A 26,393-nucleotide genomic window follows, 5' to 3' on the forward strand; every position below is an offset into this window, starting at 1 on the left:
ACCCAAAACGTATTATGGTATTACCACACTTTTATTTTTTATTTATTTTTTTTGAATAAGGTAACATACTTTACAGTAGTTCAAGCATGTACCATAATACTAATCTATTATAGTACTGCTATTTTGTAAACGTTTATGGTATATATACACATGTATACTAAACTATGGTATTCTTTACTTTGGAGTATCATGTAAACACTGCGATATATGAATATGTAATCATGCATCATGTTATGTTTTCCCTAAAACAGTACCATGATGCAGTGATTATATCAGAAGGTAATACCATGGTAATGAAATTCACATACCATGGTATTTACATGCACTTCCAATGTTGAAATGGATTCATAAGGTATCTAATAAAACAATAGCTGTACCATGGTACGGAGTAAGGGGGTGTTTACAACACTACAATTTGATCCTACCAGAATCCAGTGCTTCCCCAAAAGTGCTTCAGGTTTCGTAGTTGCTTGTCAACATTCACAGATGAAGATATAAAAGACTGAATATTTTTACTGTATTTTTGATCGAGTAATTGTAGCCTGGGTGTGAAAAAGAAACAATTAAAAAATATGAAAAACTTTAAAACATTTAAATTGTAGTGCATTATATGCTTCTACTATAATTTTGACTCCCCTTTGCAATTCACCCTTAAATGCAAACTACATGTAATAAAGGCTATAACATTCTATTTGAATAAACAATCAAAAAATGAATGAGTCCTGTTCTGATGATATTTATTTAAAAGAAATTAACAGACTCAAAAAAAAAAAAAAGTTCCATTAAAATACAACTCAAAAAGCAGTCAGTTTTACATGTTTTCTTTATACTACCTGTACATTTGACTTCACAATTGCAACTATTTTCAAATAACTTAAGTAACTTGTTTTTTAAAAGTGCAAATTCATAATTCATACAGAAGAATTCCAAAATCTGGGTACATGGGAACGTTCACATTTCCATTGTGCAACTAGAGTGAGAAACAATGAGTGAGTGAGTGAGCGAGTGAGTGAGCGAGTGTAGAAACGCAGTGTCTGACTATGATTTCTGCTCTGCTCCTGTGGAGGACTGAGGCGTGCTGTCCGGCTTCAATATCTGATAAGTGATGAGATACTCTGGGAAGGCCTGGAAAACAACAACACCAGAGTCACACTAATTCATCACAGCCTGCACGCTTCCATAAGGGCACAAACACTATCAGAGAAGAACGAAACAAAACTCAAACTGAACTGAGCTGAATAACGACACTTCTGTCTTCTGTAGAGCTTATTCTTTATAGCCGAATCAGATTGGCTCATAACTGCCAAATTTTGTAACATCAACACTGTTATTGAGCTGAACTTCATCAACATTGAACTGGCATGAATTGAATAATGAGACCGTTATCTTTGTAGAGCTACTTCCATCTGAATTTAACTCGTTTCATAATTCAAAAACTTTACATAATGAAACTGAATCAACACTGAACTGATTTGAGCTTAGGTTGTTATGATTTCTGCAATTCAAAAAAACGCAGATGGAATCCAGTCAAAAAATACATAAATAAATAAATAATTTACTGTATAACGTTGACTGTCGCTAAAGTTGTTTAAGTGTTAAATTTAAGTTAAATTTGGATTAAATTTTTTTTTTAGAAATATAAAGAATCTGGGAAAAAAATATTCCACAGAGCCCTAATAATTACATTTTCGTCAAGTTTTATTTTTTTATTAATTGTTGTTAAATTGTATAAGCCTTTTGATTTCTATTAACTATACATGCTTTCTGATGAATTTAACCATTACAACAGAATCCATGAAAAAATTATAATAGAAAATATGTAATCTGAGAAAAATAAAACAGAATTGGGGGGGGGGGGGTATCACAGTGCCCTAACAATTATAATTAATATAATTTATAAAAATTAAAAAAAAAGTACAATAAACTAGTTAAATTCATGTATTTCAAATTTATTATACATGCTTTTTGATTACTAGCATTTCATTTAACCACCTATTTTATAGCTATTTCATGAATTTGCATCACTCAATCTTTTATTTTCCTGTTTATTACTGTGAAGCTGCTTTGAAACAAACTGTATCGTATAAAGCACTACATTAAATAAATGCAAACCTGACTATAGCTGTAGCAGTGATGCTTTAAAACAGGATTCATTTTAAGAAGCAAATAATCTTCTACAGCTGTACCTGTTCTCCACGGTAGATCACGTACTCTGCGTAGGCCAAGCCATTGACACTGGGACGGCCGATCACAGAATGATGTCCAGGGGGAGCGTGGGCCATCTTCATGGCGCTGAACTGCAGGAAGGACTTTCCCAACGTCACACGGCAGAACAACATTTGCCTTTGGGAAATCAACACAGAGAGTATATGAAACCCATCTAGTGTATTAACGCATAATGCACTGTTTATGTTGCATTTCTTATTGCATCAGGTGTGTTGATGTACCTGTGGCACACGTAACAGGACCGGTCTTTATGAGTGGGGCAGCCTGTGCCACCTCCGATGCCATAGACATACTGGTTACTCTTAGAGGAGTTCTCTGCAAAATATATGCCAGCTCCAAACATGCCACCGATATAGGCATGACGCTCATCAAATCCTTTATGGATGATGGCATTTATGAACGGAGATCCTGAAAATAACAATGGCAAAAAAGGTTCAGGATTATGATAATGAAAACTGTTACATTCAACAAAAACTAGAGTATGAACAAAAAAAGCAATTCAAGAGCTAAATATAGCAGCAATAGCACATTTGATTGACAAAAAGGTACAACACTGTGTCATATTGTTATGCATTTCAAACATTGAAACATTGAAACATTTAAACTTGCAGATTAATTTATTAAATTTTACTTTATCTCACAATTACGAGTTCATATCTTTCAATTATGACTATATAATACACAACTGAAATTTGAGAATTCTGAGAAATAAAGTCAGAGATATAAAGTTGCAATTCCGACTTTCTTCTTCCTCACTATTGCTAGTTCATATCTCTCAATTCTACTTTTTATTTTCTCAGAATTTAGAGATAAACTCGCAATTCAGAGAAAAACAAAAAAAATCGGAATTGCGTGATCTAGAACTCACAATTTTGACTTTATAACTCGCAATTGCAAGTTTATATCACGCAATTATGACTTTATAACTTGCGATTTTGAATTATAAAGTCAGAATTGCGAGATGTGAACTCATTGCAATTACCTTGTTTTCTTTTTTATTTAGTGGCAGAAACGGGCTTCCATAGTTTTTGGTTTGCTGGATGAAAACTAAAACTAACAACTTACAAATGCTAAATAATTGATAAACATTCCTGTATCTTGTTTGTTTAAGACTGCATTATAAATATAATTAAAAACAAATATTGTGAAATTATTAGAACTTAAAATAACAATTGTACATATACATATATATATATATATATATATATATATATATATACATATACATATGGAGTAATGATGCTGAAAATTCAGCTTTGATCACAGGAATAAATTATGATTATATATATATATATATATATATATATATATATAAATAATCATAATTTATTCCTGTGATCAAAGCTGAATTTTCAGCATCATTACTCCAGTCTTCAGTGTTACATGATCCTTCAGAAATAATTATAATATACTGATTTGATGTAGTTTAAGAAACATTTATTATTATCAATGTTGAAAACAGTTTTGTAGAAACCATGATACATTTTTTTTCAGGATTCTTTGATCAATAGGAAGTTCAAAAGAATGGCATTTATTTGAAATAGAAATGCTTTGTAACTTTGTAAAAATGTCTTTACTGCTATTTTTGACCAATTTAATGCATCCTTCTCAAATAAAATATAAATTTTACCTTTAATCTGTTTAGAGTTTTTAAGAGAAGCGTTAGAATTAGTGCCAATTCAGCACTTACCATGAAACAGCATCCGTTCATTTTGGTGGCTGTGATTCTCATCTCCGATCTCTTTCTGCCTGTGTGTGTATCGCTCTCTCAGTTTCTTATTCACCACCTTCTGGATCTGCATGACGATTTCAGTTCGATTTTGTTTAGATTAGAACAGACAAATACGATGCTATCACAATCTATCTAACATACTGCATATTATCATCCAGTATGTTTTAAGTAAACCTTTTTTGGACATCAATACCTTTTTTAGAAGAGTTAAATGTCTCTAATGTTGAATGCATTCGCTGTGTTTTACCTTGAGAATATTGTATCGATTGAAAACGCCACCTGCATTTCCTCCGTCCCTGTGCTCTCGAATTGTGCTTTGCATCTGTGACCAAAAAACAAAGACAAAGTCATCACACTGCCGAAGCAGGTGGGTGTATAAAACAGGCCGGAGCTCCAAGTGTTCATGTTTTTTACCTCTTCCTCAACAGACTGAAACTCTTTATCATCCACGGCCAGGTCGATCAAAACTGTGCCCTGATTGGTGCAGTGGAACGCCAGGTATGGGTTAGCACCTGTGCGATACACAAAACAGGATTCAAATGTAATGAAAATATACAGGAGCGGCATTTAGGAGCAGTTTTCTGAGAGAGATATTCACCCTGCTGTCCTCCCAGCAGCCTCTCGATGCCTTTGATGAGTTTGTGACGGTGTCCGTAAGCATTGATGCCAATCTCCTTGAGTTCCTCGTGACCCATATCGGCCAACACATCCAGAGTGATCTAATGGACACGGCGTTAAAGACATAAGGAAGACTCAAAACATTATGCCAGACGAAATTCAGAAGTTTTTCCTCACCTGTTCTCTCTCGAAGATGTCCCTCAAATGTTCAAGCCCCAGACTCTTCAGGAATTGTGAAATGTTCATATCCAGGACTGCTACAAAGCAAAAAGAATAAACAATCTTAACAAATTAAGAATAACAAAAATATGCTGGACAAGAGGACAACTGAAAAGAACATCACATGGAAAAAACAAAAGTTGATTCCCAAACAAATGACTCCTAATCGAATCATATTCATATAGCACGATCAGTGTAGTCAGATTCACGAATGGATGACACCAATGAGGCAGTTCTTCAATCAGTGTAGTCTTAACCAGAAGAAATTAGTCCTATGAGGTCACTCTTTGTACTTATTTCAAAGCCATACAGTTCAATCAGTGCAGTCTGATTCCCGAATAATTGACTCTTATGAAGCAGCTCTTCTTAAGGAATCAAAATCATGCAGCATGATCAGTGCAAATGTCTCATAAGAGGCTGTTCTTTAGTGAATCGATCAATGTAGCCTGATACCTGAACAAATCACTCATAATTGATCAAAATCATTCACTGAATCACTATAGCCTGATTGCTGACTCTTATGAGAATGTTGTGTGAATCAAGACCATACATCACAATCAGTGTAGTCTGTTTCATGAACAAATGATTCTTATAAGCTTGTTCTTTAAAGAGAATCACAGTCACACAGTGTGATCAATGTAGTCCGATTCCTAAATAAATAACTCTGAGATGGTTCTATTGTTTTTCACCATCTCCTTCCTTGCGCTCTGTTCCGGAGGCCCCATCAGCGGGTCCTATCGCCCCTCCACTGGCCCCGTCGCAGAGGGGCCCGGCCAGGTTATCGATGCTGGAGGCAGCGGAGAGGCAGGAGGGTGTGGAGGCGGGTGATATGAGAGCAGCGCTGAGCACGGTGGCCTGCGGTTTGAAACAGCTGGGCAGAGCATCAGGGGGCATGGCGTCCATCAGCAGCGCACGGATGTCATCAGCCTGTTAAACACAGATACCAGACGAAGGATAATAAACTTCATACTACAATCAACACAGAACCAATTTAACCAATATTATTACAGCCTAAGTTCCCATAATTCCAAAGCTCAATGGATGCACATCTTTAAATGCACATCTTACGCAGAAGTTAAAAGTACTGACTTCAGACATTTTCACTGCAATGCTATAATTTTTATCTTCTGTGATCAATCTCTTATTTTAGCCTACTGTATCAGAATTTCTAACTCCTCTAAAATATCAACATGAAAAACCTGTTCTATATAATATTATAGTTTATGATTTTTTAGCAAGTAAAAAGCCCTTATAGTAGTTTAACTGTTAAAAAGACCCCCTTCAGGTTGTGATTCGTGTCTTTTTGCTGTGAAATGTTCATTTTTGTAAAGTAATTTAAAATGAATATTTTATAAAATTATTTTGTATGTTGATTATACTTTTTTATAGAAACAACATATCATGCTTTTAAGAAATATTTATTTATCCATCTCTCAATAATCATTGCATTATGTTTTGCACCCGCCTCCACCCAAAAAAAAAAAAAACTATAGAGCTTTAGTCACACTTTAATTTTACTAAGACATATTATTGGTAGATATAGACTGATGACTAACATTTATATGAGTTTTATGTAAATATTCTGTTATACTGAAATAATCCCAGTGCAAAAAAGAAATTCAAAAATCGCAATCGAGAAGAAAATCTCCTTTAAAGTTATCCAAATTAAGTTCTCAGCCATGTATATTACTAATCAAAAATTAGGTTTTTATACATTTACAGTAGGAAATTTACAAAATATCTTCATGGAACATAATTTTTTACTTAATACCCTAATGATTTTTGGCATAAAAGAAAAATATATTATTATTTTTTATTTTTACTATTATTTCATTTGTCAGAGATCAATTTAAGTCAGCGTTTATCTTTTAATAACTCCAGTATTATCAGCTGCTGTGGTGGTGTTTACCGTGGCCAGGTCCAGAGCCGTCTGTCCCTCCTGGTTCTTCATGGTGGGGTCAGCGCCGTGTGCCAGCAGCAGTGCACACAGCTGTGTGCGGCCCTTCTGCGCAGCTTCATGCAGCGGTGTGAACGCCCACTTATCTGTCGCATTCACGCACGTGTTAAACTTGATCAGAAGGGCGGCGATATCCACATGCTGGACAGAACGAGAGAATGCAATTACAGAGCATTAATGACAAATATGAAGCAGCACAACTGTTTTCAACACTGATAATGAACAGCGATGTTTCTTGAGCAAATCAGGATATTAGAATGATTTCTGAAGGATCATGTGACACTGAAGAGTAATAATGCTGAAAATGCAGCTTTGTATCACAGGAATAAACTACTTTACAATATGCATAAACAGAACACAGTTATTTTAAGTTGCAATTATATTTCGTGATATATTTCTGTATTTTGATCAAATAAATGCACGTTTGGTGAGCATAAGAGACCTTTCAAAAATATTTTAAAAATCGTACCCTTCCCAAACATTTAAACAGTAGTTTATAATTCTCTGGAATCCCTTCTGATTCGTAATTTTCTATTTTACAAAACCCATCCTTCACAGATTAAATCCTTTATCCAGACTAAGACCTTTAACTTTGCAGCATTCCCTATCCTCTCACCCCATATGAAGCAGCGTTATGCAGAGGGATCAGTCCTCCTTTATCCTGAGCGTTCACATCTGCTCCGTGCTCTAGGAGATACTCGGCCACCTCCAGGTTATTGTAACCAGCTGATCAAAAACAAATGATTTCATCATTAAACCACCAGACACATGTGATGAACATGGACTGAATGGTGAATGGGAGACTATGGTTTATGGTACGTTACCTGCAAGGTGCAGTGGTGTTGAGTTCCTGCCCTGTGTGTCTCTGCAGTTGATATTCTCAGGGCTGCAGAGTTTCTGAACGCGGGCCAAACAGCCCTTCTTGGCAGCATCCAGCAGGGCGGCGTCGCCACGCAGAAGGTCCTGGATGTCCGTGTCTCCGTCCTTCACCATGTCCAGAGCAGTGTTGCCATCACGGTTCTTCTTAGACGGGTCTGCGCCGTGCTAGTGAGAGAGATGTTACCACAAAAGGGCTGTGATACACTCTTAATAATCATCATCATTTATCCTACATTAATTACATTTAAGACTGCAAAAGTTAGATGCAGGAAAACATTGTTTTGGGCAAAAAACGTTTATGCTAAAGTCACAATTTCACCTTTAACATGAACTTACAGAGAGAGAGACAAAAATAGCTTGTAAAGTAGCACATAAAATGATGCAGGATTAACTGGATTTAATTTAACTTATTGTTAAATAATCTTTAAAATAAATCAATTACATTTAAATAATTTAATCTTATTAATTATGGGGTTTTTATATTAATATTAATAATAATCAATTTTAAATGTATAATATTTACAGATATTTACAAATTTATATAAAAATATTATAATATTTAAATTTAGGATTTTGGCCCAATGTATCTAGAATTTAAGACAAGAATAAAAAAAAATTAAAAAAATTAAATATATAAAAGATATATAACTGATTAAATTATATAATTCTAAATAGTAAACTAAGTTTAAATCTCAATAATTAAACCTCTCATACAGAACAGTTAATAAATAATAATATATTAATTATTATAATATAATAATTATATATTAAAATATATAATATTTACAAATTTTCTTTAAATTGAAAGTAACATGATTTAAATTGTATAATATTTATAGATTTAAATATTCTTATAAAATATTATAATATTTCAAGAATTTATAAATTCCAAAAATTTATAAATTTAGGATTTTAGGCCAATTCATCTAGCATTTCAGACAAGTATTTATATTTTTTGGGGGAAAAAAATCTAAAGTAAACATATGTAAATATCAATCTCAATAATTTATTCTATCTGTTAGAATTATTATTTAGAATTATTTTTAGGTCAATGTTTTATTCAAACATCAATAATAATAATAATAAAAAAAAAAAATTATAGTTAAATTATATAATATTTACAAATATGTAATTTATAATATATTAAAATGGTATAATATTTATAAAAATTTTATGAATTTCAAAAAGTTGAACTTTATACTTTTGGATTTCAGCCCAATGTTTCTAAAGTTCTCAATTTTGGTGCATCAATAAACGATCAGTGCATAATTATAACTCGTGATTACACTAAACATCATTAATATTATATGAAATTCCCACACAATCATGATATTCATAATTATCGCAACATGTGCATGATTTCTCCATCTGAAGTATCAAACCTTGAGCAGTAGTTTGCAGATCTCATATTTGCCCTTGGCTGCAGCCTCATGTAGTGGGGTGAACTTCCAAAGGTCCGCCACGTTCACAGACGCTCCATGTCTCACCAGCAACTCTGCCACCTCGTAGTGACCGTACGAACACGCGTTGTGCAGAGGAACCAGACCACTGATAAAGAGAAAGAAAGAGAACAAGTGCAATCAGATCATTCTGACACAGTGCAATGATACTCACGCTAATTCAGATGAAGATGATCGTACCCTTTATCTTTAGCATGCACGTCGGCCCCATGATGCAACAGGTATTCCACGACAGCCACTCGGTTGTACCCTGCAGCAAAATGCAGCGGGGTGGAGTGACGGCCCTCCAGATCACGACAGTTCACGTTCTGAGGGGAGCACAGTTGCTATGGAAGATGCACAAACAAATTGAAATCACATAAATGAATATTTATTGATTTCCTGATCGATTTTAAATCTTTAGAACAGATTATGTCCCCTGTTTTGTCACACTGCAAAAGTGAAACAGATTTAGATGTTGACTTTAAACTGGCTGAACTCTGAAACTGTGATTTACCTTGACTGTGTCAAGGTCTCCGGCTTTAGCAGCCTCGAGGAAGCGGTAATCTACGTCTGAATTACGAGGAGGAATGTTCTCTGGAGAAATTAATTCAGGACATCGTGTTGTTAAGATAACTGGACAGTTAATTCATCAATCATACTGTAATATATAAAATGTAAAACTGTAATAGTACAGTTTTACATTGTACAGTTTAACTGTAATACCATTGAGTATTTGCTGTACGGCTTCATTGCCCATCTGTGATGCAGTGAAGCCCTGAAGTGAAATGATTGATGGGTCAGCACCGTAATTTAGCAACAGTCTGCAAGTCTGAATGTGACCGGCGAGGGCCGCCCTGTGCAGGGCTGTCTGTCCCAGTGTGTCCACAGCATTCACCTAAACACACACGCAAAGGTTTATCACAAAGAAAACTCTGGGTTTAGTAAGTTGATCAAGAATATGAAGCAGCACTGACAATAATAATGAATGTTTCTTGAGTAGCAAATCAGCATATTTCTGAAGGATTGTGTGTCACTGAAGACTAATGATGCTAAAAATTCTGCTTTGCATCACAGGAATAGATTTTAAAATATATTGTAGGGTTGATCAGGGCTGTGGCTGAAACACGAGCCAAATTCCTCAGTAAGGCAACAGGAAGTCATAAAACATTCTGTGCCACAAGTCCCAAGCAAGATAACCAACCAACCAACGCTTTCACAGAACAGCTTTCAACATTAACACCACTAGAACAATCGGGACATCACGTGTAAACCCATGAGAGTACTACACAAGATCCCTTTGACTTCATCCACCTAGCAGAACCAGACTGAAATTCCTAAGGGGGAAGGGCCTTTGAACCTCTGGTCTCCACAGAAGTCTTTGTCAAGAGAATGGCAAAGAAACTGTCTTTTCTACATATATATGGACCAAAATGAACTCAAAAGGACTTATAAATGAATATCAGTCCATCGCTTCACTCCATATTCATTTATGTGTAACCCACACATTTGACTATCATCTTATAATCACTTATTGTGTATGTCTTTTAATAACTATGGGATAGCTTAAGGATTCATAATTATGTTTGGTATGTGTGTGATTGAATCTGCTTGCTTGAAATAGTCCTGACCATCAGTCATTTGTTAAATGTATCATATTCTAGTTATAGGAATCATGTCCAAAATTATACCCTGCAAGAGCGGGAAAATTTGGACCACATGCTTGATAAGATAACATGATTTATGATACCCCCCGAGCCAAGACAATATCTGATTGGTCAAGACAACATTTGAGGTGTGGCCAACAGGCCAGTTTAAATACTTAGGACACCATAAAATCTTGCTTTTAGCTTCTTAGCTTTTGCTATTAGTCATGTATGCTTTTAGTTCTAGCTCTGCTTTTGCTATCAGTCATGCCTGCTTTTAGCTTTGCTTCTTAGCTTTTAGCCATGCTGTTTGTCATCATTGTTCTTTGAGCGCGGTTCCAGCGTGCTTTAGCCTGCACGCCGGTTGCTACTTAGCCACGATGAGAAGAAACACCACCTAGTCTCGCCAAACTTTACTTCTTTTCTTTTCCGTTTGAGAGTTTTGTGTTCTGAGTTAAGTTTTGTAACGTCAAGTTCAACTTCAACCAGCCACACAACTCTGCATCTTGAGCCAATGCCCAACCATGGGCTTCCCAAGACGTCAACTTAGCGACTACTGAACTTCCAGCCAATCAGCGACATCAGAAACCCCGTTTCAACGACATCAAAGGGACACCTTTACACAGGCAATGTACCTTCAGACATTTGTACTGGTGTATCTAATATAATTTTAACCTCATTGAGGAACTCAATGCGAGGGTTAATTAAGTGATTGATGGCCGTTCATGTCTAGGCAATTTCACATATTGCTGTAAACTTGGGATTCCACATTTCCATTCTCTTAAACTCATCTTTCCCTAACTTTCGATCTTCCTGCAACTTGTGTGATGTGTGAGTGCGTGCGTTCATGTGTTAGATTAGTTTATGTCTTAGATTTATCTAATAAAGTCTTATTCATATTGAAAAGAGAAGTATCTTGTGTTTTGTGCTTACAAGTTAATGTCTTAAACTGCCGATCTTGTTACTGTGCTAATTGATAGTGTTTTCACTATAGTTTGGATATTAATATCCAGCGCAGATTTGATGTTAAACGGCTCGTTCAGTGAATCGCAGGGCGTCTCAGTGATCAGCCGTGAAACAGTGATTCTGTTCAAATTCCCTTTAAAATCTTAAATGATTCCCTTTGAGCTAAATTGACCTGTTTCCCTTACAATATTCAAATAGAAAACCGTTTGTTAATTAATTTTAAGTTGCAAAAATATTTCACAGTATTAGTTTTTACTGTATTTTGGTGAGCATCCATGATTGTTATTATTTTAGAGCTATATTTGCTCTAATCATAAGCAAATATAGCTGATTTGTAATCATAAGATTTTGGCCAAAATATACGATCCCTACAAACACATCCGCAAGTTTTATCAGAAAAAACGCAATTTCATTTTGTCCCCAAATCATGCAGCCCTAGTATATAATCTAGTATTTAACATGGTAACATAGTACAGCACAGTACATAACAATTTGAACTTATTGTTTTTTCATCTACAAACTGATTAATTAAAAAAAGAAGCCCTGGAGTCTGGCATAATATTCGATTTAGTTACCAAGAGATAATATAACAGGCTTTAAACATAGTCCAAGAAGAAAGTAGTTGCCTAAGTAGATGACACATAGCACATTAGCTCACTATCTTCTTATGAGGATGCTTATACCTTTGCTCCGTGTTTCTGAAGGACTTCAAGCACATCATTATGTCCTCGTTCAGACGCTACGTGGAACGGAGTCATAAAACTAGAAAGAGAAAGAATATGTGGGAATGTCTTACTTGCCATTTATTTGTAATAATTTGATCAATTTACTAGCAATTTCTGAGTGAGTTGAGATGTTCTCAAATAAATGGTACACCATTTTTTTTCATATCTGAAGTTGAACACTCACTCTTTGTTTTTCTCGTGAATGTTGGCACCTTTCCGCAGCAGCAGCTCTGTGACCTGTTTGCGTTTGGGATGAGGAGAGGCTACGGCGCAGTGCTGCGAACATCATAAAGGGATTTTAATAAACACATCAGTAAAACCCTCAGGATTCAGAGGAGACCGTGTGCTGTGCTCACCAGAGCCGAGTCCTGCGAGTGAGGGTGTTTGAAGCTGATGATCTCTTGAGCAGTTTTCTTGACTTTTGCCATGTCCGCCTCACGGGACGCCTGCAAAAGCGTGTGCCCTTTGAACTCATCTGGAAAAAGGTCAAACCATTACTAATAGGCAGCCCTGCATCTTAAAAAAAAAAAAAGCCAAAGATTACATAATCTGATCAGGTGGAGTACAAAAATATCAATAAAAACTTTCCATCGCATAGTTGTTTTTTAACAGAATAATAACGAGTATTATTTTTTATTACATATATGAGCTTTAATGAACTTACCGCACTTACAAAAGCAGTCAAATGTCAAAAGTTATGGTTTTAATGACAAAAAAGTATTTAAAATATATCATTTTATTTTACAAAAAATACATTTTAGTTCAAAAACTTAATAAGCTTTGCATTTTCTGTTCTCACTGGCCATAATTCTAACCTAGAAATCATGAGAGAGATATCTTGGAAAGCAGGGGGGGGGCCAACAGCCAATAAAAAGCCTTATATATATATAAGAAATTTGAAATCATTTGACAATGGACTAAAAAATAAATGTGTAAAATAAACATACTTCAGATGACAAAATATTTTTCACAAATAAATAAATATTTAATAAAAATATAATTAAAAAGAAAGTAAACACTGTCTGTGACCATCAGGGCACTTAGTATTCTGGGAAGTTTGTGTGCATTGGGAATCATATTTTTCAAATAAAGCCAAGGTAACAATCATTTTACATACACCACACAGATAAAATGACATGACAGTGGGCACATGCATAAAGCGCTGCATAATTTGAAATCACGAGTTTAAAGTTTAAAGCATTAATTTCACACAGACAGATCGTCACACAGAGAACATGCTGGATACACATGCACACTCGACAAGATCTCACAGACTTCGATCTGTATTAGAACTGTTCACAACGACAGAGAACAAGAGGAAGAATGTGAGCTGTGTGCTCAGGTGCTGCCGTTCTCAGAACCATCAAGAGAAAAGTCTGGAGCAAACGTCGAAATAAAAGAACGCATCGCCAAGCAGAAAAACTTATCGGCTGATGCTGATATTTGAGAAATGCCAAATATCGGCCGATATATCGACCTTGGTGCCATATCTGACAACAACTATTCAGAACACTTGGAACATAGTGCACAAACACTTTATGATGCTTTATAATGTTTTTGTGCCTTTCATGGGGCTTAATAATAACACAGAATAATATACACAGAATATTGGATTTGGATCGGTCTCGAATGACCGATACCCGATCCGGCAGAAGTACTGGATGTCATTCAGCAAATACAATGCAGGGCGGTGATACTGTAAAGAAAGCAGTATGAATGTCACTTACAGGTGAGTCTCTCTTTAAGTTCAGGTGTGGGTGCTACATCCACCGCGCTCTTGCCGTGGCAGTTGAGCAGTGTGGGATCAGCGCCGTGACTCAGCAGCAGTGAACACACCTCTACTCGATTCTTACTGGCCGCCTCGTGCAGCGGCGTGAACTGCCACAGGTCCATGGCGTTAACGCACGCCCCGTGCTGTGAGCAAGACATACAGAAACCCATCAATCATGTGTTTTATTGCATAAGGAAAAACTTATAATCAAACCAATAAAGCACCTGTTTTTTTTTATCTGTACCTAGAGAGCAAATATATTTTGATCAGTAAGTATTGGCTGGATTGTTTTCTTTACCTTCAACAGGAGCTCTGTGACCTCATAGTGACCATAAGAGCAGGCATTATGCAGAGGAACTAGACCACTGATAGAAAGATAGAACAAAACAACACGGATTTAAGATCATGATTAAAGCATTTAAGGTTAACAAATTCAAAAACTGCCATGTTTACTTTCCAAACATACACTTCTGGTCTTATTTAAACGTGCACATTATATAAATTAAACAAATTATGTGTGTAATATATATATATACACACACACACACACATACACACTATTGTTCAAAAGTTCGGGGTTGGGAAGATTTTTTTATGTTTTTGAAAGAAGTCAAAAAAAGATATAGTAATATATTCTGAAATATTTATTACATGTAAATTAAGTGTTTTCTATTTAAATATATTTTACAATTTAATTTATTCCTGTGATGTAAAGCTGAATTTACAGCATTATTGCTCTTCAGTGTCAAATGATCCTTCAGAAATCATTCTAATATCCTGATTTGCTGCTCAAGAAAAAATTCTGATTATTACCAATGCCGCTTAATATATTTATGGAACTTTTGTTTTTCAGGATTCTTTGATGAATAGAAAGTTCAAAAGAATTGATTTGGGTAAATGGACTACATGTTAAAGAAAGAAATCAGGTGTTGCTCACCCTTTATCTTTGGCATGGACGTCAGCACCGTACTGCAGCAGCAACTGCACTATACGCACTCGATTATACCCAGCGGCCAGGTGAAGAGGAGTGGACTGCAAAATAACCAGAGAAATATTGATAACCTGTCGGAATACAATCAAGCTAAGTGATCATCAATAATACAAATGCTCGTAACCCAGCCTCAACGATATCTATGTAAAGTAAACCGGTTTATAACTCGTCCCATCATTAGCTTAATCCCTAAAATAGCCATCTTTTTATGCTGTGAGCTGTTGTATGTAATTCAGTTTTGAAATTACGTTCTTGATGTTTTTGTGATACAAATGGAGACATGGTACCTAAAAATGTGCTTCTGCAGTTCACAATAAATTTGTAAATATATTGATTTAATTAAGTATCTGAAAGAACAAGTAAAGGCCTACTCACACCAAAAACAGAAGAAAGGGAAAAAGAAAAAGAGATTAAAGGCGTATTTGACTTTTTCCACATGTACAGTTAATATATAGGATGATGTTTTTTTGTATTAAATTTATTATACAGTTAAATTAAACCTTTAGCCTACTTATTTAGAGGTGTATATAGTCAGAAAAATTATATTCAGTGAGTCATTATACTTTACACTCTAAAAGATGCTGGGTTAAATACAACGCAGTGCTGGATAAAATATGGACAAAACCCAGCGATTGGGTTGTTTTTTAATCACGAGTTGGGTTAAATGTTTAACCCAACCTTCTGGGTAATAACCAACCGCTGGGTCAAAACAACCCAATCACTGGGTTTGTCCATATTTTACCCAGCACTGTGTTGTGTTTAACCCAGCATTTTTAGAGTGTAGTTTTAATTTGTTGCTTTCTTTCCTAAATATTTTACAATTGACATCACCCAGTTTTAACAGTTTTTTTAATAACTTCCCAACATTATTTTGTCACATTCCTTAAAAGGTGAAAAAGTCAGTGTCTCGACCCATAATCTTTAAGACAGAACCACCAATCAGAGAAAATCAATGGTACCAAGGAAACAGAAATAGATGGAAAAGAGCTCAGCACCAACCACAAACTCCCATAAAGCATTGCAAATGACAAAACGAGTCACTCAATAAAAACATATATCGGTTTTATAATTAGAATCGATGACTCTAAGCCAATAGTTTAATACTGTACAATTGTTTTTTTTAATAAAATTACATCATTTGCATTGCTTCAGGAACACAGACCAGCACATTTGTAATGCTCCTGTCAGAGCTGTTAAGATTGGTTCATGGCTTAAAACTCTTTATTGTAACATTAACTGAAATTCCTTTGGAGAAAAAGGTCATGCTTTCTCTAAACACTAAAAATGTGATTGGTCACTGATGTGAACGATTGCCACTTGGTGTAAGTAGGCCTTTATATCTATGAGCTCTTTGAACAACTGATGAATCTGGTTTGAGTTCCATCATTTAAGAAGAGAAGATAAGTAACCACTAGTAACTAAAAATAGCTTAAGCACAAAAAATGTAGAAATTTGTTTCCAGTTCATGCAGTGAATAATGAAGAATAAATGGTGACATGCCTATTTGACAGCCTGAACTCAACCACAGCAAAACAATCAGCATGACAACAAATCTCAACGCAGCCATTAAGTCATGAAGATCTGCCTCAAAAGTATGATGCATTCATTCTCTCAGAGAGTTATATTATTTGGTGCAGGATGGAGGCAACATTAATGTTCATATCATTATTATGAGGTCTGAAATAGTACAGCACAAGCAATGGGGAACAGTGCAATGTTTCTAGCATACACACAATGGATCTAAACAGGACAGGATGTCAAGAGAAATCAGAGGTCAAACACCACGTTCATGGAGAGCATGCGTGCTGATCACAACAAATCAAACAAACAGATTCGAGAACATGAGGTGATGCACATATGCAGAAGTGGGGTTTGAGGTGGAAACATGGAGTTTTTGCAAAGGCAGACGATTTTAAGTATTGTAAAATAAAGTTAAATGAAGACTTTAAAGAAAGTAGTAAATGAAAGCCTTGTTCTCAGAACCTGCAGGAGCCAACCAAACATTAGCAGAGCTATTGGTTGATTGATGGATTGTGACCAGCAGAAAATAAGGCAAGTTTCTGTGCGTTTTAAGTGTGAACCAGCATATGGATGGATTTTTTAGGGACAAAAATTTAAAAACAAGTCGAAAGGTAAAATACAGAATAAAATCACAGAATACCAAATACAACTCATTTCTGTGTCATAAAAATAAACTTACCAGCATTTTTTGAGATGTTGACTGAATGTCGCCAGAACAAAAAACAAAACAAAAAGCAAAAAATTAGCTAGAAACTAACATGTTATCCACCACAAAGCTGACTGTGGTGCTTAAAACTTAATAATTCAACATCTACAGCATCCTATCTTAAAATACTAAAAACATCTTTAGCTAATTATTTCTGTAAAAGACTGTATATTGTTTTTAGCAATCAGTTCACACAGAACGATAAATGCTACAGCCGCATTTGTGCTGATTAATATTTTTGTAGATACATTATGTTTCTATCACTTTGATGAATAGGAAATAGTTAGAAAGAACAGAATTTATTTGAAATATTAACATTATAACTGTCTTTGCTGTCACTTTTGATCAATTTAATGCATACTCGTTAAATAAAAGAGTTAGTTTCTTTAAAATCCCAAACTTTTGCATAGTACATTTACACACAATATAATGATAGAAAATGACACACAAAAGTTCAATTCAATTATTTTATACAGTATTTCCACAATTTTCTATACAAATCAAATGACAGCATAAACTTACGTTATCATCATTTTGGTGCATCCTTAGGCATATAAACATTTTCTATGCTCATGTACGGTGCTCCAAACCAATACAAAATGTCAGCGGACCAGGGATATTTCTAGGTTTACAATGTCTCCGGTTTGACATGACTGCCAATATTCAGGTCAATGTAGATGTAGAGTACATTCAAGCATGAATTATGCTCAGGGCTCAACTATTTATATTTACACATTAAATGACTTACACAAATATGAACAAAGCAGTTCAACAAAGAACAAAGCATTTAGTCAAACTATAAAGTCCTGTATTTGATGTTAACACGCTACTCTTAAAATATCAGTTGAAATGACTCCACTATACAAAATACAGGCATCAAGATCAGTATCGGAGCACAAAAATGAAAGCAGCTGCAATACTCGGCCTCTAAAAAAAATAATAAAAGTACATTTTATCACTACACTCCAGCATAAGATACAGTACGTAACTCAACATCCACTAAAGAAGACTAACAGAGCAACAAACCCACAGTAAACTCATTCCTAAAAAGCCCTTCTGATATAAAGACAGAGTCCTGGAGGGAGGGAGTGACCTGAAATGATCAGGGATGACAGAGGATTTGAGGGGAAATCAAGGTCCTGTTATTATGTTGTGATTAAAGGAAAAAAATGGATCAAAAAAGCTCTGGTCTAAAACATCCCGAAGGTCAGAATTGGATTCAATAAGATCAACTGAAATCCCTTCTAAAAAACGAGTGACATCCAAAAGCAGCCCAGACTGAACAAAGGGGCAATGTAACCTCGAAAAAAACATTCTAAAACGGCATCAACCATAAATCCAAACTTACACTCATCATGGGTAAAACTCGGCCAGCGTGGTTTACTCTAAAGACAGTATTACGGCAAGAAAAAACTAAAACAAGAGGATTTGGGATTGTCTTGACCTACATCTACGCCATTTATACAACCAATGAGATCACATCCTGTGTTCAAGTTTGAATAGAGCTTGAGTTTAGAAACAACAGACATGTTTTCTAAAACAGTCACACTTGGCATGCAAATCTTATCAGATATACGAAATGTTTATTCTTATCAGTGTTACCTTGCGCCCATCGCTGGCATGACAGTTGACGTTAAGTGGGGTCAAAAGTGCCATCAACTTTTCCTCATTTCCGCTCCTAACAAGGTTTTCCAAACACAGGGAGACAAACACTGTTAGGAACAGTAACTTCGAGGAAAGACATTTCTAGATTGCAATGTACTTAATGAAATTCCAATAGCTTTTAAAATATAAGAAACTTACCATGTAAACAATAAGTTTCAATATAATAAAACCTTCCTTTCGACTATTTATTGAAAACTTTTATTGCTAGCAGTTTTGTAAGCAGCTATTAAAGGATGGTGCAGCAGTATATTGGACCACACGGTTACTCATTTCAGATGTGAATTTTATTCAAATGTGCATAGTTATCAAAAATATGTAATTTGGTGCAGCTGCAGATGTTTATATGGCCAAAAGGTAAGATTTAAATCTGATAGTTGCAAAGTAAATTGATGAGATCTTTATGACAATATAGCAATTTTTTTTAAGCTACAATAAATGCATTTAAATATCAGTAGTCACACTGTATCTCCCAATAATATGTTTTATTAGGATATATAAATGTTTAGTTTTATGCAACAAACTCTGTAGTTTTTACTGTGGGGCAAAACATGTAATGCAATGCAATACAATGAAGACAAAAGAAATGAGAAATTCCTCAAATGTCTGCTGATCATAATTGATACTCACATTTTAATAGGTTTTTCCAAAAATGTATATATGGATAAGTAAGTAAACCTAAGTTGGCAAAAATGTCTCATTCTGATATTCTTGGATTTCTTGGAGTTTTCTAAGCTTGAACATAAAACTGTGCCAGGTTGTGTGTAGCACCTACAGCTCTGTACATTCATCCCAACATTCTTCTCAAAGGACTCCAACATAAGAAACAAGTAGGGCTGACTGACAAGCTGCACAAAATACATGCAAAATATGATCGTGTTTTTGCACCACTTCAGTTTTTAATCTTAGTAATACATAGATATTAAATGTTTATATTGCAACAATAACTCACCTCGCTGCCTCCAACAGTTCATCCTTCTTATATTCACCTGATAAATAAATTCAAACAGCAGGTGTCAGACAGACTTGAGTTGCAAGAATCATTAATGTGGGTGTGTGGGTGTATTTAGCGTTACAATAAACAAACTGCAACACTAGCATACTTCATGCAGTACATACCTTACGCAAGATGCAATGTTTCAAACCGAAGGCTATTACATTAACCTCACTACATTTAATTTGGTAAGTGGCATCGAGTTGGGATTTTAATCCATCTTTGTGTGATCAACATGTCAATCAATTAATATTCCGTGGAAATATGGCTGTAAATAGCTTTCAGACTGGAGAGCAGTGCATTGTGGTAAACAGCACTCACACAGCATGCTCTTGATATATTGGCATACTGCATATTACAAAAAACATACTAATTGTGCATTTGCATGTCTGTCCATGAGACTGTGTGTTTTGTTAATGAGTGTAAAGCAGATGTGTGTGTGTGTTTGTGTCTCACCGGTGAGGACGGCCTTAGCAGAAGGGTCTGCCAGATCCAGAGCTGATTTGCCATCAGTGTTTCTGATGTTCGGATCAGCGCCGTGCTGGAGCAACACTGTAACAAAACAGAACCAATCAATACAGTCATCGATACTGAAACTGACCATACCAAAAGCAGATCATGTTTTATGTTGTGGTCGATAAGTGTTTTTCCACCTAAAGTGATCATACCAGCTGGCTAAAACAGATCAACTTAAATTGTGAAGCTTATAAAGATGTTAAAGGGTTAGTTAATCTAAAAATGAAAATTATGTCATTAATAACTCACCCTCATGTCGTTCCAAACCCTTAAGACCTCCGTTTATCTTCGGAACACAGTTTAACATATTTTAGATTTAGTCCGAGAGCTCTCAGTCCCTCCATTGAAAATGTATGTATAGTATACTGTCCATGTCCAGAAAGGTAAGAAAACATCAAAGTAGTCCAAGCTCTCGGACTAAATCTAAAATATCTTAAACTGTGTTCCGAAGATAAACGGAGGTCTTAAGGGTTTGGAACGACATGAGGGTGAGTTATTAATGACATAATTTTCATTTTTAGATTAACTAATCCTTTAATATAAAAATACAAATGCATATGCATATTTTAAAAAAATACTAATGATCTGATAAAATCAGTTTCCTTCCAATATCAGACTAATCAGTACAATGCCAAAAAAAAAAAAAAAAAAAAAAAAAAACTACTAATAATATTGACTAATAATGATATCCCCAACATATTGCACATCACTAACAGTCACTCTCCACACTTCGCCAAATAATTCCGAAGAAATAGTTTTAAACAGAGTAACACTCCGTACTCGGACAAACCTATTCATCATGTTAATAATGCAAACATCAGAGATTCCTGCTGTCTCAGCACAGGGGTATTCAGCAACACTCTACTAGAAAATACTGCAGGACAACTACATTACTATCACAACACAGCAATCCTGCAGCATGCTGGACCACCACATCAGCTCTCTAGACAACTGCTGCAACGCCACACTATGTTGATTGGGACTCATTAGACCCTGATTCATTGCCTTTCTGCTAGGGATGAACGATATATCAGAGACCATCAGAATTGCTCTTTATTAGAGCTGTTTCAATCAGAATTGGTCTGATTGGACTACAATTAGAAACAGCTGAAATTATAACATTTCTACATTTAATCCATACCAATGCACACGTCTATTTTGCCCTTGATGGCGGCCTCATGCAGAGGTGTGTAGTTCCAGTTGTCTCGTGAGTTGGGGTCAGCGCCGCTACACAGCAGCAGACTGACCACCTCCGCGTGCCCGAACGAGCAGGCGTTATGGAGCGGGATCAGACCGCCGTCGTCGCGGGAATGGACGTTTGCTCCGGTCTGCAGGAGATGCTCCACCACGTCCTTTCTGCCAAAGCCTGCCAAATATTACATAGGCCAAACGGGTTAAAATGCAATGAATCTAATATGATGAAATTAATTAAAAACCTTGTTACACCCAATGAGTCTAGGTTTAAAAATATACATACATGTGTGTATGTGTGTGTGTGTGTATTTTATTTTTGTGCTGCAACCATCTCAGCTCTTTTCTGTACCAAAAAACTAAATAATTTTAAACATTACAAACCAGTTGACTTTCTTCATTAAATGCATAAACCTACTGCTTTATGATTTATTAAACCAACTTTAATACCTAGTCGCCACCATGTAGATAATTTAAAAGGCCCTGCAATGTGACATTTTAAGTGCAAATAAATCCATATAGTCTCCCAATCATTATGAGATGATGAAAACTTCACGATTATGCTTGCTTACTAGTGAAAATCTCTCATTATGTAGAGATTCCACTCTGTAGGACTGAACACTGATGGCTAATGTTTATTTGGAATGATGTCCATGTGATTAAAAACAGGAGACAAAATGTAATATCTGAACTTTTTAAGCTTATAAACTTTGGACTCCTCGGTTAGCAAATTTTCAGGTATGTCCAATTAGAATCAGTTCATATGACTCACAAAATGCATAGACTTAGATTTTTAAGATTTTAAAAACACACTTTAATTAGATAATGCCTAAATATTGAATTAATTTTCCTGTCCGCAATGTTCATTTTAAACCTCAAAACAATTTTCACCTGGAAATAATTAATGAAATTTAAACAGTTTGTATAGAAATCATAGTGAATATTAGTACTGTATTAGTATTAGTACTGTATGCTTAGTACGTCAGTTTCGCATGAAATATCATATTTTACTCATGTAGACACATGACGTAATATTAAATTAAAAGCGCCCTTGATGCCTGGAAAGGAGCTATATAAATAAAAAAATGTGTTATTATGCCATCACACAACCACTATGAAAAGTCAACACACACATATATTTATGAAAATAACACACTCTATACATAAACATATGTATACTTCATTTGAAAAATCTCATGCTTGTATAAATATACTCCAAATCTACTGGAAACCAAAAATCCACAAATTCGTTTGGTTCTTTTATAAGTTCAAAAACCAGCAAGATACTAGCAGACGCGCATTATATTTAGCAAATACATAAATACAGACCTGCAGCGAAATGCAGAGGAGTTGATTTTCTTCCGGCCATGTCTTTGGCGTTCACATTCACCGAGTCTACAAGCCTCTTCACCCGCGACACATCTCCGTTCCGACAGGCCTCGAATAGCTCTCTGAAAGCCCCGCCGGCCCCGCACACTCCGTCGCCGGGACTGTCCGCTCCTGAGCCGGGGCTCTGGCTGCCCGCGGTCGCGCTGGAGCTAATGCTGCTGCAGCTGGAGCTGCCGAGGGCTGACGAGGCTGCGGCGGACGCTCCTGTTGAGGCGGGCCGGTCCGGGGAAGATACGGAGGAGAAGGAGGCCGCTGCGGACTCCATCGTCGCTCCGCCGCATTCCACTGCGCCAGCGGCCGAGGGGCTCAATAAACTCGACGATTCGGGAATAATCGCGGCCGGCGATTCAGGTGGGGGGGATGCGATCACAGCGTTCCGCGGAGACGGCTGGAGGTTGCTTTGTTGTTGCTGTGAGGATCGACGGGACACCGCCATTTTCCCCCCGAAGCTCCGTCTGTCAACAATAACAGCTGGAGCCACTGCGCTTCCGCTCAGTGCGAGAAGGCTTCCGGTTGGAGGCTATGCGGTACTGGGTTTTGTTAAATGTTTCATTTTCTTTTACTCCACATTTAAATTGATTGTAACGTCATTAAAGTATGACACACAGCTTAAAATATACTAAATTATAGTGACCGTGAATGAATCCTATGTCTGTCTATCTATCTATCTATCTATCTATCTATCTATCTATCTATCTATCTATCTATCTATCTATCTATCTATCTATCTATCTATCTATCTGTCTGTCTGTCATCTATCTTTTAATACAAGAAATACATCTTTTCTATCATTTTAGAACGGGCCGGATTCACCAAACATTCTTAAGAATTTTCTTAACTTCTTCCTAAGAAGATGTTTGTGAATCTGGCCCCAGGTGTCTGACTTAACATTGAAACTGAAAACAGTGTTACACCCAAAAGTTTGGCCCAGGGTGAAATGATCTGCTCCTGCACCTCTTTATAATACAGGTATATGGGCCCCTGTTGCTATGGAAACAACAACAGACACCGACAAGGGCCAGCAGGGTTGTTTTGGTGGCCAGAAATTATATCTAATACATTTTAACGACACATTAGCTCAGGGCCTGCTTTTGCTCTGTTGGTTGTTTTGTGTAAAAGAACATAAGGTTTTGTATGTTTTAGTGCATTGTGTTGTTAGTACTGAATGTCTGGTTCCTCTTGTGCTACAGAGACAGATGGGAATCAAGATTCATATCTGAAGAGCTGAGTTAAGCATACATACACATCACTAATACATTACACAGAACCAGTTTTTGTAATAATCAAATATATGGCAGACTGGTTTGTATCTGTAAATGAAAGTTCACTAAAGGTCACTATATGTTATAAATTATATAATTTTGAGTAACGTTATCCATTGCAGATATTACAGAATGCTTCCAGAGGAGAAAAGATCGATGTTTAAAAAGTCTTTGATGGTATGTTCATCAAAGGTCCTTGTATTTGAATGATTTTTGAATGATTGGATGTTTTTAGCTATGTTGTGTTTATGTATGGCTGCTATCTTGTATGTAGCATTTTAATATGTTGTTTATGTATGGCAGCTACCTTGGCCAGGTCTCTCTTGTAAAAGAGATCTTTGATCTCAATGAGACTTCCTGGTAAAATAAAGGTAAATAAATAATGTTGCATATATTAAATATATACACATAAAAATGAAATAATTTTTCATATTAATTGAATGAAAGTAGAAATGAACTGAGACTGTCATGTTGAGTTGTTAAGGCAACTTTCATGAAAGTTTTTTTTTTTTCATTTTCAGAGCACTTAGGAAGAATAAATTACGATATTTTCATTTTTGCATAAACTATTCTGATTAAACGAATAAATGTAAAAAAAAGTATTGCAAATTATTTGAGAGATTATAATGATAATGTCTTCTTCATTCAGGATGCAAATAATGACCAAGCACACGTCGGTGGTCAAGAGAAGATAATGGATGCAAAGAATCCCAAAAATCCTCCTCATGCATTGTGTTATAACATTGCTTATCATACATAAACATGATGAGAATTATCTTACTGATAAACACTTGCCAGTCATAATCATTTCAGTAGAAAGAACTTATTGGAAAATGCTAATTTAAATGCCATATTTTGTATTAGCAGTTTTATTTGTACCCCTTAACCTCGTGTTAATAAGTTTTTTCCCTCTATTTAATAAAACATTATGTGACAATTGATGATTACATTTGCATTACCTACTGGGATATTTTTAATTGCATTAACCAACCCTCTGTCACTTTATAAGTTCAGGTTCGTAAATAAATATGTAAAAATAATAATAATAATAATGTTTTCTAAATCTAAAACACTAACAGATTCAATGTAGACAATAGTCTGTTAACTGATATATGGTGCTTGTTTCAGGTCAGCACAAATGCACCAAAACAACTTTACCCATAGTGCCTTTTGCACTTTTGACTGTTCACACAGAGAAAGTGTGAAAATGCAGAGAAAATACGAGCAAATGCTTCAGTTTGGTGTGTTGTAAAACCTCTAACACAGATGTGAAAATAATAAAAAAGTGAAGTGAACATGCTGCAGCTTCAATGTTTAGCCTGCTCTGAACAGCTAAGATGAAATAAAAGATTTCACATATTGTTTGGTTAGACACTACATGCTTGTAATCAGTTTTAATGTTTGCTGAAGTATACACAGATGTGACAGACCTGATCTCAAGTGAAGAAAAACAAAAAAAAAAGGTCAGTAGTTAAAACATACTGACATTTTACAGGGTTCCCATAGCTTTTGAGAAAGGCATTTCCATAAATTCTCCAGTAATTTGAGGTTATGCAGAAATGTAAAACATTTTGCAGACTGCTATCACAATGAACAACTTTTAGCTAAAAATTTAGATCAGAGCATAAAAAAAGTTTTATTCCTCAACATTGTTTATTTGTGGTGTTGTTTTTTTCAGAATAATTTTATCATAGTTAATTAGAAATTTTTTGACAATTAATGATGAAACTGAAATCTGCATAACCTACTGGGATATTTTTATTGTATAAACCAACACTGCCTCACTTCAGAAGTTAGAAAAAAATAAATGTTGACAATAGAAATTTGAAATTTCTTTTTAAGATTTCACTTTTTCCAAAAAAAAAAAAAAAAATCATTTTATCCCTCATATTTCCAGGATTTCATGGCTGTGGCAACCTTGAGTTTAATAAAATAAGTGTATTTTGTCATGAACTAATCATAATACTAGACATATGTGACTAA

At 35.5% G+C, this 26,393-nt stretch overlaps 1 protein-coding gene and 1 long non-coding RNA gene across 5 annotated transcripts; one reads left to right on the top strand and one right to left on the bottom strand.

Annotated features, from left to right (window-relative positions):
• Positions 1–720: 720 nt before the first annotated feature.
• On the bottom strand, positions 721–23,626 carry LOC132140019 (poly [ADP-ribose] polymerase tankyrase-1-like). 4 transcript variants are annotated; one of them, XM_059548777.1, is made up of 28 exons: positions 23,089–23,626; positions 21,710–21,934; positions 20,509–20,604; positions 20,011–20,047; positions 18,999–19,074; positions 17,370–17,390; positions 15,116–15,210; positions 14,477–14,543; positions 14,135–14,321; positions 12,764–12,882; positions 12,592–12,683; positions 12,366–12,444; positions 9,797–9,968; positions 9,588–9,667; positions 9,272–9,417; positions 9,014–9,179; positions 7,577–7,796; positions 7,369–7,478; positions 6,705–6,893; positions 5,485–5,722; positions 4,754–4,830; positions 4,557–4,677; positions 4,373–4,470; positions 4,206–4,280; positions 3,917–4,022; positions 2,448–2,634; positions 2,187–2,343; positions 721–1,125 (listed from the first exon to the last, which is right to left on the bottom strand). In XM_059548777.1, exons 1-28 carry the CDS (start codon positions 23,582–23,584, stop codon positions 1,039–1,041), a joined length of 3,819 nt encoding a protein of 1,272 aa, XP_059404760.1. In that variant the 5' UTR covers positions 23,585–23,626; the 3' UTR covers positions 721–1,038. The 4 variants fall into 4 exon arrangements, with proteins under 4 accessions (XP_059404760.1, XP_059404759.1, XP_059404762.1 ...); XM_059548776.1 differs by having other exon boundaries at positions 4,754–4,833; positions 23,089–23,625; XM_059548779.1 differs by lacking the exon at positions 17,370–17,390.
• On the top strand, positions 23,537–24,588 carry LOC132140020 (uncharacterized). The gene is made up of 3 exons (XR_009433703.1): positions 23,537–23,675; positions 24,339–24,376; positions 24,533–24,588. It is a non-coding gene; the product is annotated as an uncharacterized LOC132140020 (long non-coding RNA).
• The last annotated feature ends 1,805 nt before the right edge of the window (positions 24,589–26,393 follow it).

Source organism: Carassius carassius, chromosome 4 (genome assembly GCF_963082965.1).
Source record: "Carassius carassius chromosome 4, fCarCar2.1, whole genome shotgun sequence".
NCBI classification, from domain to species: domain Eukaryota; kingdom Metazoa; phylum Chordata; class Actinopteri; order Cypriniformes; family Cyprinidae; genus Carassius; species Carassius carassius.

Excerpts from the sequence above, each read along its gene's own strand:
- LOC132140019 (XM_059548776.1), bottom strand. The coding sequence starts at position 23,584 with ATGGCGGTGTCCCGTCGATCCTCACAGCAACAACAAAGCAACCTCCAG. Across the intron at positions 12,684-12,763 it reads ACTCGCAGGACTCGGCTCTG|CACTGCGCCGTAGCCTCTCC; the intron begins GTGAGCACAGCA and ends TGATGTTCGCAG. Across the intron at positions 4,023-4,205 it reads ATCGATACAATATTCTCAAG|ATCCAGAAGGTGGTGAATAA; the intron begins GTAAAACACAGC and ends ATCGTCATGCAG.